Raw genomic sequence first — 15,641 nt, 5'->3', positions numbered from 1 at the left:
CAATCAAAACACACTCTATATCTATATGAAGCTGAACGTAGCGTATTGTCATACAGATTAAACTACGCCATAACCCCAAAACAGATCCCGCATGAAGAGTTCATCGTAGCCACCGAATTAGCATGTGAAAGAATACAGGACCCAGGAGAAAAGGCAGCATTACGCAATGAAATAGCAGGCATTCTCAAAACCGCAAAACTACCACCAAGTAACATAACCAAAGAAGAAATGGCAGCTATCCACAGTTTGAAAAACAATAGAGGAATCACAATATTAACAGCAGACAAAGGCAGAACCACAGTCATCCTGGACACCGAACAATATGAAGAGCAAATGAATGAGATGCTTCAAGACTGGAACACCTATGAGGTCCTGAAAAGAGACCCCAAAGAAGCAAAGAAGAGAAAACTCAAGACTATACTGAAACAGCTACAGTGTCACGGTGGTGGGGTGGCTCGAAAGCCGGTAGGACCCAGAATGCAAAGGCGGAGGCACACAGTTCCAGGGCAAGGGGTTTAATACAAACAAAAAGCGCTGCTGAGCAGGTTTACCAAAAACAAAACAAAACAAAACTTACTTGGCGTGGCTTGAAACATGGAACGTGGCAAGAGACAATGTGGCAAGAGACAACGTGGCAAGACTATACAGCATGACATGAACACCAAGACAGGAATAATGGAACAACACAGGAGGAAGGCAGAGACAAGACTTATATACAGACAGGGCAGACAAGACACAGGTGAACACGATCAGGGCAGATGGGGACCAAAGGAAGTAAAACTCAAGAAACAAGACAAGGCAGGAAACCTTTCAAAATAAAACAGGAAACAGAACTAAACCATGACAGAACAATACAGAAAGCAAAAACCAAAACAAAAGAAACTCAAACCATGACATACAGGAGGAAAAGAAAATAGACAAACAAACCTACAACCACCTCATACCAACAGCCAGCATCATCCCCCGGATCTATGGCACTCCAAAAATACACAAACCTGGAGCACCACTAAGGCCCATAATAGACAGCATGGGATAAGTAACATACAACCTATCTAAATTCATTGCCGATATTTTGAAACCCCTCCTAGGAAACACAGACTACCATTGTGAAAATGCAAAACAGCTGTCAGAAGAACTCAAAAACACAAAGATGGAAGCAAACGAAATATTCATCTCACATGACATAATATCATTATTCACCAGGATTCCAGTAGAAGCCACACTACAAACAGTGCAGGAACAGTTAACAGCAGACAAATCGCCAAGGAAACGCACAAATCTCACAGTTAACGACATTACACAACTTCTCTGTTTGATCACTATATCCACCTATTTCCAATTCTGTAACACAATTTACAGACAAAAGGAAGGCTTTCCCATGGGCGACCCACTATCAGCCACAATGTGCAGCTTTTTCATGGAGGACCTGGAAAAGAAAGCAATAACATCGGCACCGGAGGACTGCCGTCCAACCCTATGGAAACGCTACGTCGATGACATTCTGGAAAAGATCATAACAGGACACACGCAGGAGATCACAGACCACCTGAACACCATGGACGATACGGGACAAATCAAATTCACACATGAAGAGGAAAAAGACAACTCCATCAACTTCCTGGACATAAACATTACACACGACGGAAACAGGGACATAAAAATAAAAATACACAGGGAACCAGCTCACACAGACCAATATTTATTATGGAGCTCAGAACACCCCACCACTCACAAAATATCCGTCGTAAGAACCTTATTTGATCGTGCAGAACTGGAGAGGGAGGACAAAACAGAAGAGAAAAAAAAACACATACAAAATGTATGGAAGCGATTGTGTAGCATAAATAAAAAGAAAAGTCAAAACCAGAAATGCTTTTTCATTTTCAAAATGTAACTGCATCAAATGCCTCAAAATTAAAATGAAAAAGCAATATTTCAAAATGCTTTTTCATTTTATACTTAAAACCGCTTATTCTCTGTCATAATTAAAATGAAAATGCAAAGAGGGGATTGCATTTGCATTTTCAAATCCACCCTATAAAGTTTGTAGCAAAATTCATGAACAGTGAGCATTTCCAGAGGGGAGGCGGGGCGATGACGTTGTGCTAGTGGTTATTTTCTTGGCCTCGTGGAAGAATGTCCTCTTTGCTGCTGTTTTCACATTGTTGCTACTCGATCTGCGTTTTATGAGAGACGGGCTGATCTTAATGCTAACAACAGAAACCCAAGAAAACAAAGAGCTGGGAAAAGAAAATGCATATTTTCCTAAAAAGAAATCATCAAAAACGACAAATCTAATTGATCGATAAAATCGATTTATCGTCCAGCCCTACACCACAGAACGACGATAAGAGAGTTTAAATAATAAGAAACAGAAATCCGTACATAAAATCAAAGTAAAACATTACAGGAAGATGCAAAGTAACAGCTTAAACATCAACGATTCCAGGTTTACTTTCAAGCTGTTTAAGGCGGGTTTAGAAAGTCTGTAGTGTTGGACATTCTCCAACAGAGGGAGAGATTGTTCCAAAATATACCGGCCTTCACAGAAAGAGCATTTTGTCCCAAGGCTGTTTTTCTGTAGGTGACATCACAGTCACCTCTAGGGGGAGCTCTGGTCTTCAGACCACTGGAAGTTCTTCTCTGAAAGAAATCCCACATTGGAAGTGGGCCGATCCATGATGGTTTTTCCATGGGTCCAGGCAGATTGGAGGCTGATTCATGTTCCATGCAAAGTCTCATCTTCAAGAGTTTCTGAAATAGTTCTGGGAAAACTGCTGCATTTCTGAAGAAGAACCAGAACATCCAAGAACCCGGCTTCAGTTTCATCTGAGCTGTTTTTGAAGCCTCAAAGGGACGTTTCCATGTTTGGGTGGTGATGTCAGACTGAACCTTTTCTGATCACTCTCCTAAAAGATGCAGAACAAGCAAACCTCTGACAAACTGTCATAGATGTATTTACTGATGGGGGGGGGGGGGGGGGGTGTCTCCAACAGGCTCAGTGGAACGACTTTGTTCTTATTGGTAAAAAGGACCTAAAGGATCAACAGGAAGCTTTCATCAAGAAACTGAAAGAAGAAGAGCTTGTAGTTGAGGTGAGTTTGCCAAAATATGAAGATGATGAGATGAAGACAGAGAACTCAGACGTGCACGTGTGTGTTTCTGTGCACATGTGTGTGTGTTCATGTATGTGTAGGAAGAAGAGAAGGATGACAACATTTATTATGGACTGAGAGCTAACAAAGAGTTGATGAACGCTAAACTTTGCCTCCCCAAAGACTCTTCCATGAACAAGAGTGACGATGTGGAGAGCAAACGTCCAGCAACCAGGTATAACACACACACACACACACCCACACACACACACACACACACATACACACACATACACACACATAATCACACACAGAGACACAAATGCCAATAGAAAGACTTGTGCATATCCACATGCACAAAGGCTTAGGCTAGTTAACAGTGTTATCTGCCCTCACCGGAACTTTAGAGTGATTTCTAGCTTGGCAGACAGCTAACAGGTTCCTCAATAAACATCCAGGAGTCAGCTTGTACGTTTTGGACATTTATGAGAATTACTGTGAAACTGAAATACAGAAATACACATTAATAAACTTCAATGTGTTACATTCTTATTTCTCTCGTAACAAATATTCAACTATTTGTTACTATGCAAACACAAAACCATAATATGTGCTAAAATTACCAGTTTTCGCACACATGTAAAAGACGATTAGCATGGATGCTAACATTACATTGAAAACACCATAGACCGGCTAACGCGATTAGCATTGCTAACGTTTTTAAAACCTTTTATATGCAGACATTCTTTGAAAGGGCAAAAACTGAACACTGTCATCTGAATATTATTAACTTAGAGACATATGTACTTCAGGGTTGTGACGAGAAATATGTAATAGATGACGAACAACACAACTGCTCTGCTTGAACGTTGGTGCTGCGAGATTCTACGGCAAGCCGAAAGGGACAATAATGCTGCGCAGCAACTACTCTGCCAGCTTTTCTAAAGGGGGTGTGGGTACCGGATGTTCTCGGGTTGCCGGATGTTCTCGGGGTCATTCGGGGTTCCTTCCAATGAGTTCTATCACTAGAGGAGACATTACGTGGTTCCTCATGGGAGGAGAGCACCGCCATCTTGGTGAGGTCAAGTTACAACTGCAGTGCAAATTCTTTAACTGTGGAATTATAAAAAAATTCTGGGATGAGTTCTGCTTCTGGTATTTTTCCAAAATTGCAATGCCATTTCATTTATACTCAAAGAAATTTCTATTCGGTGTGGTATCATATAGACCAGAAAATACAGTTCTTAATATCCTGATATTGCAAGGAAAAATATATAAATATAATATGCACAAAAATAAAATTTTGAAGACCAAACCACTTTTTATAACATTTAATAAAGAGCTCTTTTTTTACTTTCAATCACTTCATTATATGAAAAAGAAGAATGGCTTGAAATTGCTTAGTTTTGTTCAGAAATACAAACTTCACGAGTACCCCTAACTATTATTAGACTATTTAGATTTTTTCTATGTTCCTTTATTTTATTTTACTTATGTTTTTATTTATTCGTGGCAAAAAAGAAGAAAGAAAATGTATGAAGGCCGATGTTATTCGGCTGGGTAGCTCGGTTGGTAAGGTGGGAAGCTACCACGCAGGAAACCAGGGTTCGATTCCCGGAGGGGAATGAGCAATGGTACTGGGGGCAATTACCATATCAATGGTGACAGTTAACATCACCCAGTGAGGGTCCTTAGGCAAGACCCTTAACGCTACCGCCTCCCGAGCGCGGTTTCGGCTGCAGCTCACCGCTCCCCAAGGGGATGGGTCAAATGCGGAGAAAGAATTTCCCTTCGTGGGATAAAATACAGTGTATAAAAAAAAAAAAAAAAAAGTTATGTTCATTGTTTCTTTTTTACCCTCTATTCTTTATTTTCAATGTTTATATGTTATGTTTGGCAATGGTGACTGATCTTCGAGGTAATATTGATTACATTGTTATTGTTCGTTATTAATGTTAAGGCAAGGCAAGGCAAGGCAAGTTTATTTGTATAGCACAATTCGTACACAAAGTAATTCAAGGTGCTTCACAAAACAGAAAAATGCATTAAAATCACAATACATCATTGAAATCAACGTAAAATTTACTTTAAAAGAAAAGAAAAAAATTTGAAAAATGATTTAAAAATAAAGGAAGGAAAGGAAAGAAAAGTGCAGATAGGACCTTTCAGTCATATACACGGCTGAACAGAAATGTTTTAAGTCTAGATTTGAACATGAACACAGAAGAGGCCTGTCTTACGACTTCAGGGAGGCTGTTCCAGATTTTAGCTGCAGAATATTGAAACGCTGATTCCCCTTGTTTAGTTCTGACTCTGGGAATCAACAGGAGGCCGGCCCCTGAGGTCCTCAGAGTACGAGATGGTTCATATGGCACTAACATGTCAGAGATGTACTTTGGTGCTCGGCCATGGAGAGACTTGTACACAAGCAGAGCTGCTTTGAAGTCTATTCTTTGAGGTACAGGGAGCCAGTGCAAAGACCTGAGCACAGGACTAATGTGATCATACTTCCTGGTTCTGGTCAGGACTCGAGCAGCAGCATTCTGGATGTACTGAAGCTGTTTTACAGCTCGTTTGGAGAGGCCGGTGAGCAGGCCGTTACAGTAGTCTAACCTGCTGGAGACAAATGCATGAATAAGTATCTCCAGGTCTGGTTTTGACACTATGTTTTTGATTTTGACAATGTTTTTCAGATGGTAAAATGCCGCTGATGTTACTGACTTGATATGGCTGTTAAAGTTCAGGTCAGAGTCCATGATTACCCCTAGGTTTCTGACTTGATTTGAGGGTTTAAGAGACAGAGAATGAAGGTAGCTACTGACTCTTTCTCTTTGTTTCTGTGGGCCAAAAATAATAACTTCGGTCTTGTTTGAGTTTAGCTGTAGAAAGTTGTTCTGCATCCACGCACTGATCTGTTGGAGGCAGTGGCTGAGTGAATCCACCGGCCCATATTCACCTGTTGTCAGTGACACATAGATCTGAGTATCATCTGCATAGTTGTGATAAGATATGTTATTACTGCGTATTAACTGCCCTAGTGGCAGCATGTAGAGGTTGAACAGAAGGGGTCCCAGGATCGATCCCTGGGGCACACCACAAGTCAAGGCCATGTAGTCTGAGACACAACTCCCAATTTCAACAAAATATTTCCTGTCTTCTAGATAAGACTTGAGCCAACTTAGGGCAGATCCAGAGATGCCAACCCAGTCTTGGAGTCTGTGCAAAAGGATCCCATGATCAACAGTATCAAAGGCAGCACTCAGGTCTAGCAGGATTAAGACAGAGACTTTGCCATCATCAGTGTTCAGGCGGATGTCGTTGGTTACCTTGATAAGAGCAGTTTCTGTGCTATGATGGGGTCTAAAACCTGACTGGAAAACATCAAATGAATTGTTTAATAAGAGAAAATCAGTGAGCTGTTGGTAGACAACTTTTTCAAGGACTTTTCCTAAAAATGGCAGATTAGAGATAGGTCTGTAATTATTCAGTACAGTGGGATCAAGACCGCTCTTCTTCAAGAGAGGTTTAATGACTGCAGTTTTTAAGGCCTCTGGAAATATTCCAGATTGAAGAGACATGTTAACTATTTGAGTAATTGATGGCAACACACTGTTCAGGACAGACTTTAGAAATCTAGTGGGTAACACATCAAGGCAGCATGTAGACAAGCTCAGACGGGTGATGGTCTTTTGGACAGTTTGGTCAGTGACAGGTACAAAGTGAGTCAGCTTAGAGTGAGTAGGTGGCCGTTCGATAGTTATATGTGTTGTGGAGTTGATGGCTTTTTTAATGCCCTGAACCTTGTCATTAAAAAATACAGCAAACTCATTACATTTAGGTGTGCAAACTAGTTCTATTGGTAGCTGGGTTGGAGGGTTAGTTAATCTGTTAACTGTTGTGAACAGGACACGAGAGTTGCTGCTGCAACTTCCAATGATTTCAGAGAAGTACCTTTCCCTTGTTCTGCATAAGATCTGGTTGTAAGCGTACAACTCCCCCTTATACATTTCATAATGAACCTGGAGTTTTGACTTGCGCCACTGTCGTTCAGCTCTGCGGCACTGTTGTTTCTGTGCCCTGACTAGATCATCGTTCCTCCAGGGAGCTTTCTGTCTATGTTTTCTCAATTTAACCTTCATAGGGGCAATGGCATCCAGAACATTCAAGATGCTAGAAGTAACAGAATTCAGCATTTCATCAACATTGGCACCAGAGGCGTTTTCAAGGTCTACCATTTCTACAAACTGTGCCCTAGTGCTCTCATTTATTTGTCTCCTTTGGACAACTGCAGGGCCAGGCGGTGGTTTGGGAGAAACAGACAGGTCAAAGAATACACAGAAATGATCAGAGAGGGCGACATCAACCACACTGACATTGTGAATATTAACCCCCTTTGTGATGAGCAGGTCCAGAGTGTGCCCTCTGCTGTCATACATTAACAATGTCATTGTTAATGTATGATACCGCAATTGTCAATAAAGTTTAAAAAAAAACTTAGCGACGTTAACTCATTGGTCGTGGCAACTTACAACCAATGAAATAGTGGGACGTCATCATTGGTCGAAGGTCCCCGAGAACATCGGGCAACCCGAGAACATCCGGTACCCACATCGGCAGCACAAGTGTAATTTTAGCCTGTTTAAAAACAAAAGGTTTTGAAATCACTGAAAATATCCTAAAGATCTTATGTAACGATCTGTGGATTGAAACAAAATCAGGAATTTAAAATGTTTACAGTAATGTAAAATATTCTTTTTTTATATTCATGACCCTCCTTTTCTTATTTAAATAAAACGTTTTATTTTTAAAATGTTCTAGGACGCAGCAGGATGTGTCTATTAAAGGAGACCAGCTGAGGTGTTAGCGTGGTTTAAGTCACTTTTCCATCAGATGTTTCATCCACGTTCCAGCTGGTTTCCTCTGATGGTTCTCTTGTTTGGTCTGATGTGAAAGTTCAGCTGAACTCTGGTTTGGACCAAACAAGAGAACTCTGTTTGTTTTCCAGAATCAGGATCTCTGTTAAGCTGTGATTAACAACAACAGGAGAAAGTCTGAAAACGTGTCTCACTGTCAATGTTTCTATTGTCTGAACTTTATCACACTTTTGTTTTTCCCTCAGGATCAGGATTGTTGATTCCATTCTCAATGAGACAAAGATAGACACAGGAGGTGAGTAGGAGCTGCTGTTTGTTAGGTTTATCAGAAACACATCATCAGCATAGAAAATGTGCAGCAGTGCAGCATCTTCTCACAGAGATATGTTGTTGTTTCTGACAGATGATCTTGAGGATCTGATCAAGAAAGGCGTGTTTGAAACCAAGTTCTGCTTGTATGAGGTGAGTCTGATCCAGAGAAAACTGCTGCTCTGTGGAAAGTTGAGGCTCTAATGGTTTGAAAGAGAAACTCAGACTTGGATTTGATCCTCAGAGAAGATTGAAGTCTAAGCAAGAGTTCCCATCAAACTTGACTTGGATCAGAAACTTCAACTTGGCTCCACTGAGACTTGTTTTAGTCTCAAACTTAAAGGAGTAAAACAATGACTTGAACCTTGAATCAAACTCATTGATGACTCTGTATCACAGACTTTACTTTGATTTGAACTTGTGACGTTGTCGTGGACCCTTCAGGGACAAACTTGTCAGTCTAAATAATCAATGCTAAAGTCAGAGTGTCCTCTAATCTTTGGTTGAAACTAGAAAATGTTTGACATTTGCATTTCCTCAAATGAAACATTTTCAAATACATTACAAGGAATATAATGTGCATCATTTACAAAAATCATGGCCCTGGTTGCCTGGGAGGTGGGGGGGCTGCACACTTGGGTAGCAGGACGCAGCAGTTCCTGGGTCGGTTTCCTCTGAGTGCGGGGAGAGCGGTGGCTGCTGGTCGGGTTTAGCCAGGGGCCATGTTGGGTGTTTAGCTGCTGTGGCATGGGATGGAAGGGGGGGCTTTGGTGCCTGGTGGCTGGCTACCCCACTGGAGACCCCCCATTGTACCTGCAGCACAAAAACTGCACACCCTGCCTGTGCTGATGAGACTCCAAATGGGTGGTGGGTGGCTCCTGGGTCTTCTGGGTCCTGGCTCCCCCTTTGGCCCACGTCTGTGTGTCCAGCGCCCCCTGGCCCAGATCTCTGCCGTCCGGTACGGCTGAGCCCACCTTACCTGTGGCTTTGGCCTTGGGGTCCTGTTGTCTGGGTTATTTGTGCTCTGTGGTGCCAGAGGGGACCTGTTGGGGGGCCTCTGATGCACCTGGCTGGGTGGGTGGGTTCTTTTGCCGGGGGTGCTCCGGGGTCCATGGGGTTTCTTTCCCCCTCTCTCCATTTCTGGCTGATTGGGCTGAGGAGGATCTGGTCCCCCTGATGAATACATGGTACATGGATCTACTTTAGAAGTTTTGACTTTGTGACACAAAAGAAAAATCCACAATGATGACGTGTTTTGATCTGATGTTTGTTTGGTGTTTGTTTCAGGAAGAGCGAAAGGATAAAAAGAAGTGGGCTAAGCGTTTCCTCAATGAAATGGTAAGTGTTTTCCAGCCAATCAGAACTTTTTTCCACTTAAAAGAGAAAACTTACAAATTCTTTATGCAAATTCTAAAAATGCAGGTTTTCGAGATCAGATGAGTAAACATGACAGAATCTGAGGAAAAGAGAATTCAGTCAGAAGTTTGACTTTCAGCTGAATTTAGTTTCTTTAACTTTTTCACCTTTTTCATGCATTCATTCGCCGCGGCACACTGGTTGAAAAACCAGTGCGCCGTGGGAGATGGTCAAGTGTGCCGTGGAAAATTGCCGTCATTCACTGATCTAACAACATTTTCCATCTCCAGGATTTCAGCTCTTTGTTCATCCAAACAGGTCCTGATAAAACACTGAGAAGTTAGGAATATGAAAGATCATAAAATACTTTTTTCTTTGTGTTTATTTGATTCTGTTAAAGACATTTTGATAAGAATGACGGTAACGCGATTTAGCTGCAGCTATAACTGTTTTCTGAAAAGTCCCGCAGCTTTTACTGACTCCACGACTCCATCAATCATTCTTGAAGGCTTAATCACATGTCATCAGTCTGACCAATCAGAAGTATGGAAGCGATTATGTAGCATAAATAAAAAGCAAAGTCAAAACCAGAAATGCTTTTTAATTTTCAAAATGAAGCTGCATTTTTTGACTCAAAATTAAAAAGAAAAAGCAATATTTCAAAATGATTTTTCATTTTATACTTAAAACTGCTTATTCTGTGTCATAATTAAAACGAAAATGCAAAGAGGGGATTGCATTTGCATTTTAACATCCACCCTGCGCACCTTGTCACAATATTCATTTCGAAAAAGCATTAGCAGAGGGGAGGCGGGGCGATGACGTCACTGCTCTCTCTGTGTGTCCGGCTGCTGACTGACGCACACACACACACCAGGAGCAGACTGTGTTAGCGGCAGAGACGAGGGTTTTGTGATGGTTGTGAACTTCTGATGAGTTTCCACAGCTTCTCAGGACTACATAGCTGCATGTCCGCCTTCTGCGGTCCTCCTCCGGACGCACGCGGACAAGCTTTGTTCTTTGGACCGCCAGCTGCCTTCACATAGCGGAGCGCGAAGCTCCCGACGATCACTGAAGGCGGAAATGCTGCTGCGATCTGAGAAACCATCATATGAATTTGTGTTTCCAGTGGTGTCCAGAACAAAATAAAGACATGTAATTCCCAGATATTTACACATTTATCTGCAGCTTTGCGGTGAATTTGCTGTTTGATTTATTAAGATCCAGGAATCCAGGTTTGAGCAGGCCAGGTCCAGCGGTTTTTGAACAGGACCCGGTTTTACGTAATCTTAATGTGAAAAATGCAGCAGAATGTTCCTTTAGTGCCCTCGCGAATCAGAAGCTGTGAATCGTAAACCAACTTTAGCGTCTGACCGCACGGATTTACAAACATATGATCGAGCAGAGCAGGCCGTAAAATATTAGCACAACTGTAATAAAAGCACATTATGAAGATAGTCTCCTGCAGCTTCGCGCTGAATGAGTGTTTTTGGTCCAACCAGCAACGTTTAGCATGGAGAAATCTGCTGTCTGTTGATGGAGCTCCAGCTGTCATCAAACAGCAAATTCACCGCAAAGCTGCAGATAAATGTGTAAATATGTGGGAATCAGTCTTTATTTTGTTCTGGACACCACTGGAAACACAAATTCATATGATGGTTTCTCAGATCGCAGCAGCATTTCCTCCTTCAGCGATTGTCGGGAGCTTCGCGCTCCGCTGTGCGAAGGCAGCTGGCGGTCCGAAGAACAAAGCTTGTCCGCGTGCGTCCGGAGGAGGACCGCAGAAGGCGGACATGCTGCTATGTAGTCCTGAGAAGCTGTGGAAACTCATCAGAAGTTCACAACCATCACAAAACCCTCGTCTCTGCCGCTAACACAGTCTGCTCCTGGTGCGTGTGTGTGCGTCAGTCAGCAGCCGGACACACGGAGAAAGCAGTGACGTCATCGCCCCGCCTCCCCTCTGCTAATGCTTTTTCGAAATGAATATTGTGACAAGGTGCGCAGGGTGGATGTTAAAATGCAAATGCAATCCCCTCTTTGCATTTTCGTTTTAATTATGACACAAAATAAGCGGTTTTAAGTATAAAATGAAAAAGCATTTTGAAATATTGCTTTTTCATTTTAATTTTGAGTCAAAAAATGCAGCTTCATTTTGAAAATTAAAAAGCATTTCTGTTAATCCATTTTAATTGTCAAATTAGACATTTCTAAATGAATTATGCTACACATTTACCAGGGACCTTTTTGAAAATGAAATGTCAAATACCATTTTCTTTATCATTTTAATTAAGTGACAGAAAAAGCTGTGTTGAAGTATAACATGAAAAAGCATTTTGAAGTATTGCTTTTTCTTTTTAATTTTGAGTCAAAAAATGCAGCTTCATTTTGAAAATTAAAAAGCATTTCTATTAATTCATTTTAATTGTCAAATTAGACATGTCTAAATGAATTATGCTACACATTTACCAGAGAACGTCTGGAAAATGAAATGTCAAATACCATTTTCATTTTAATTTTAATTAAGTAACAAAATAAGCTGTGTTGAGGAAGGAAATGAAAAAGCATTTTGAAGTATTGTTTTTTCTTTTTAATTTTGAGTCAAAAAATGCAGCTTCATTTTGAAAATGAAAAAGCATTTCTGGTTTTGACTTTGCTTTTTATTTATGCTACATATTTGCTTCCATACAGAAGTGGTTAAAGTCTTAACTTCCTTGTTCCAATTTAGCTCATAAGTCACTCAGTTCCAACAGAAATACCAGCTAAAGCTCGTCTTTAGCGGTGTAGCTTTCCACAGAATCCGGTATCAGACCGTGGAACAAGAGAACAAAACCATGAAGCTCAGAGACGTGAGTCTTTCTGCCCTTTTGTGGCAGTTTTCACACTACAGCTCCCATGATGCATTGGCTTAAAGGGACAGTGTCTCAGCACACAATGAGTCGTCCTTGTGAAACGTCTTGAAACCACAACGAACATACAGTTTGTATGTAACTTAACTTTTATTACATCTTTTAGAAAAAACATCTGCAACTTCCTGCTTTTTCTGCCACAATTATCACAAAAATGCACGTCAGATTGCCGGGGGGGCGTGTAAATCAAAACAGACTATGAGTTTCTGCTTTTTTTATTTTTTTTGGGTATGCTGGTGTGCCGCGGCTCAAAAAAGGTTGAAAAACACTGCACTAGGCAACATACTCCAACTACCCCTGGCTGCAGCCTGCAGAACTGCACAACATAGTGGAATGTTAACCCCGCCCATGCTGAGCCTGTCTTCTTCTTTGGTTTTACAAGTTTCCATGTGCAATATTGCCACGTACCGGTTTTTAAGGAGTTTTTCCTTACTGTGAAGGGGGGGGTCTAAAGGCAGGAATATCAGTTTAGTTAGTCTGTTTTGTTAAAGTTTATTGTTTTCCTAATGCATTCTTTGTATTCATGATCCCTTTTTCATTGTATCTTTACCTTACAATTACTGGTATGAAGCCCATTGAGACGTCTTTAGTTCGAACTTGCGCTAAATAAAAACAAATATTTAATTGAATTAGAGAATTTATACAGTGATTCCTGTCTTCTTATGCCTTTTACAAGTTTCCATGTGCATGTATTAGGGAGTTAATACATTTTGTCTGGCCTCACAGACTCAAAAAAATAACTCATTGGATGAACTCAATTTAATTGTTTTGTCAGGATTTCCATCCAATAAATATGAGTAGCCCCACCTCAAAGAAAATTCCTCCATGTAACGAAATATAATTGAGTTAGTCGAACTCAATTTTATCAAGAAAGGCAAGGGAAAAAAACCATGCAATAGCGGTCTGAAGTCAGCCTCAAACTCAGAACCTCTGTGTGTTAAACCAGCTAACTAACGCACTGAGCTAACACTTTTGTGACGACATAAAGCCGCCGGTATAAATAGATTAATTATTTACATAAATGAGGCTTGTCGTGTATTGTCTTATTGGGAGAAGCAGAGTTGAAATGATTTCATGCCACAGTTCGTTTTTTACGTGGAAAAAGCAAACGAAAGTTTTCAGTTTTGAAAAGTCGAAGGATTTGAAGGACCAAAAGTCATACCAGGCATCAGACGAAGGAGTTGAACATTTTAATAGTTGAATGATTAAAATATGTGAAAAATTGTAGCCGTAAGACGGCAAAAATCAGAAATAAATAGAAACAGGAAAACAGCATTCAACAGCATGCCCCTTACTTGAACTCAATTATTTTGGATTACTGGAGTTATAGGGGAAACTATTAATACATTTTGTTTTAGGTCAATCTAATGTAGATACATTCTTTTATAATAAATATTTTTAAATAAAACAAACAGAATTTTATTGTGTTACATGAAAGAGGGGCTTGAATCATTTTTTTGAGTGACATAAAAAAATTGCACCATTCAAATTTTCCTCCCCTCTGTTCTCTTTCTTCCTCATACAATTACCAATGAGACAAAATGTGCTCCACTGATTCTTCCCCTTTCAAGCATACACAACTGCACTGACAAAGGTGAATCAAATACACGGGCTCAACGTGGGCGGGTTCAATGTGGGCGGGGTTAACATTCCACAGCGTGTTCACATTCCTTACTGACAAATCACATCCTGACTCCCAGACTGTGTGCAAGTCATTGGCACACTGTGGGAGGAGACAGCCTTGCGTCATGCTCATGCATTTAAATACACCCACAACTGCCAAACAGCATGGAGCTCTATTCTGTTCAGTTTCTCAGTTATGGTTTTTTTTATTTTTATTTATTTTATTTTTTTTTACTTATTGACAATCAAGTTATCCTACATAAAATTACAAACAGTAACCATATAATCAACATTACATCCTTCAGTTATGATGAGGAAATTTACATCCGCGATCCCCCATTTCCCATGAGTCTTAGGGGGTAAAGGCGGGTCTAATCCCCGGCTCGCCACACTGTTGTACGTGTTTAAGAGCAAGGAGCAGCAGTGGATGGAGGGGCGAACGGAAGAACAGCTCTCGTTCCGCTTGTGTCGCGGCAGCATTATGCTAGTAACAGGGCTGGTATTTCTATTTCTATTCTTGTTCTTCTGTATGTTACAGATGTATATTTGATATATGCTGTTGTGTTTTTTTTTTTTTTTATTGCACACCTAAAAGTACTGTCTTGTAAAATGGCATAATGTGCAATAAAGTTGTTAAAAAGAAAAAAAAAGTAACAGGGCTGGTTAAAAAAACACACCAGTAAAATAAAGCAGCGGCGACTGAGAAGCGCGCGCCTTAGCGCGGTACACGCGCCTTAGCGCGGCGCGTGCGTCAGAAGTTTCCTTCCACAACAAACACTGTTGCTCCGCGGACGCCTCTGCGCTCCGCGCTCGCCCCGCGCGCTCCTTGTCTCCCCTTCCTGCGTTGTTACGTGTGGGAGCCATCAGACTGCCATTGGTCCCGCAGCTTTATGTGAACAAGCAGCAGGAGAACATGTCTCCAGCTCACACAGAGGCTGTGAGCTGTGAGCAAAATTCCGCTCAGTCCTTAGAAACAGTTAAAAACGATCACGTCAATTTGTGTTTCCAGTCGTGTCAAGACAAAGTAAAGGCTGATGTTATTCCCACATATTTACGTGCAGCCCAGCTGCAGATTGCAGCTTTTCCGTCATGCAGCTGACCAGCTTTTCCAAACCCATTGGTGATGGTGGATTTTTCATGCTTCTTTTAACGATTGCTTTTAACTTGAAAGCTTCATCATATTGTAGCGGCGATCACGTGCACGTTGGGTCTAATGGCACAAAAGGATTCTGGGATGCGGCCGGGCATGCGTGTTTCTTTTTGTTGAACCATGACTGAAGTGTCTAAGACCTGAAGTGAAGTCCATGCTGTTTGGCTGCTAAGAGGTGTGTTGAAAAATAAATGACTTGTTGCTTGGAGATGGATAGAGAATTCAAACCATGCACTGAGTCCGGAAGTACGCACATGGAGGCCGCCAATTAAATCCATAAATTAGCTGCGTCACTGAATAAGCCGCAGATGTGAGCCGGTTCAGCTCG

The 15,641-nt window shown here is 41.2% G+C and overlaps 1 protein-coding gene across 9 annotated transcripts in view; it reads left to right on the top strand.

Moving 5' to 3' along the window:
• Positions 1-15,641, top strand: part of LOC105357636 (uncharacterized) — a 545,012-nt gene that overhangs the window by 29,260 nt on the left and 500,111 nt on the right. For 8 of the 9 annotated variants that reach the window (XM_078944705.1, XM_023953741.2, XM_078944711.1 and 5 more), the window contains 5 exons: positions 2,997-3,095; positions 3,197-3,330; positions 8,215-8,264; positions 8,373-8,431; positions 9,566-9,616. In XM_078944705.1, the coding sequence (XP_078800831.1) occupies positions 2,997-3,095; positions 3,197-3,330; positions 8,215-8,264; positions 8,373-8,431; positions 9,566-9,616 (393 nt within the window). The remainder of the gene's footprint in view (positions 1-2,996; positions 3,096-3,196; positions 3,331-8,214; positions 8,265-8,372; positions 8,432-9,565; positions 9,617-15,641) is intronic. The other variant, XM_078944708.1, reaches the window with a different exon arrangement.

This window comes from Oryzias latipes, chromosome 3 (genome assembly GCF_053564925.1).
Source record: "Oryzias latipes strain Hd-rR chromosome 3, Olatipes_Hd-rR_3.1".
Classification (NCBI taxonomy): Eukaryota; Metazoa; Chordata; class Actinopteri; order Beloniformes; family Adrianichthyidae; genus Oryzias; species Oryzias latipes.
This window is presented reverse-complemented; position numbering and strand designations above follow the sequence as displayed.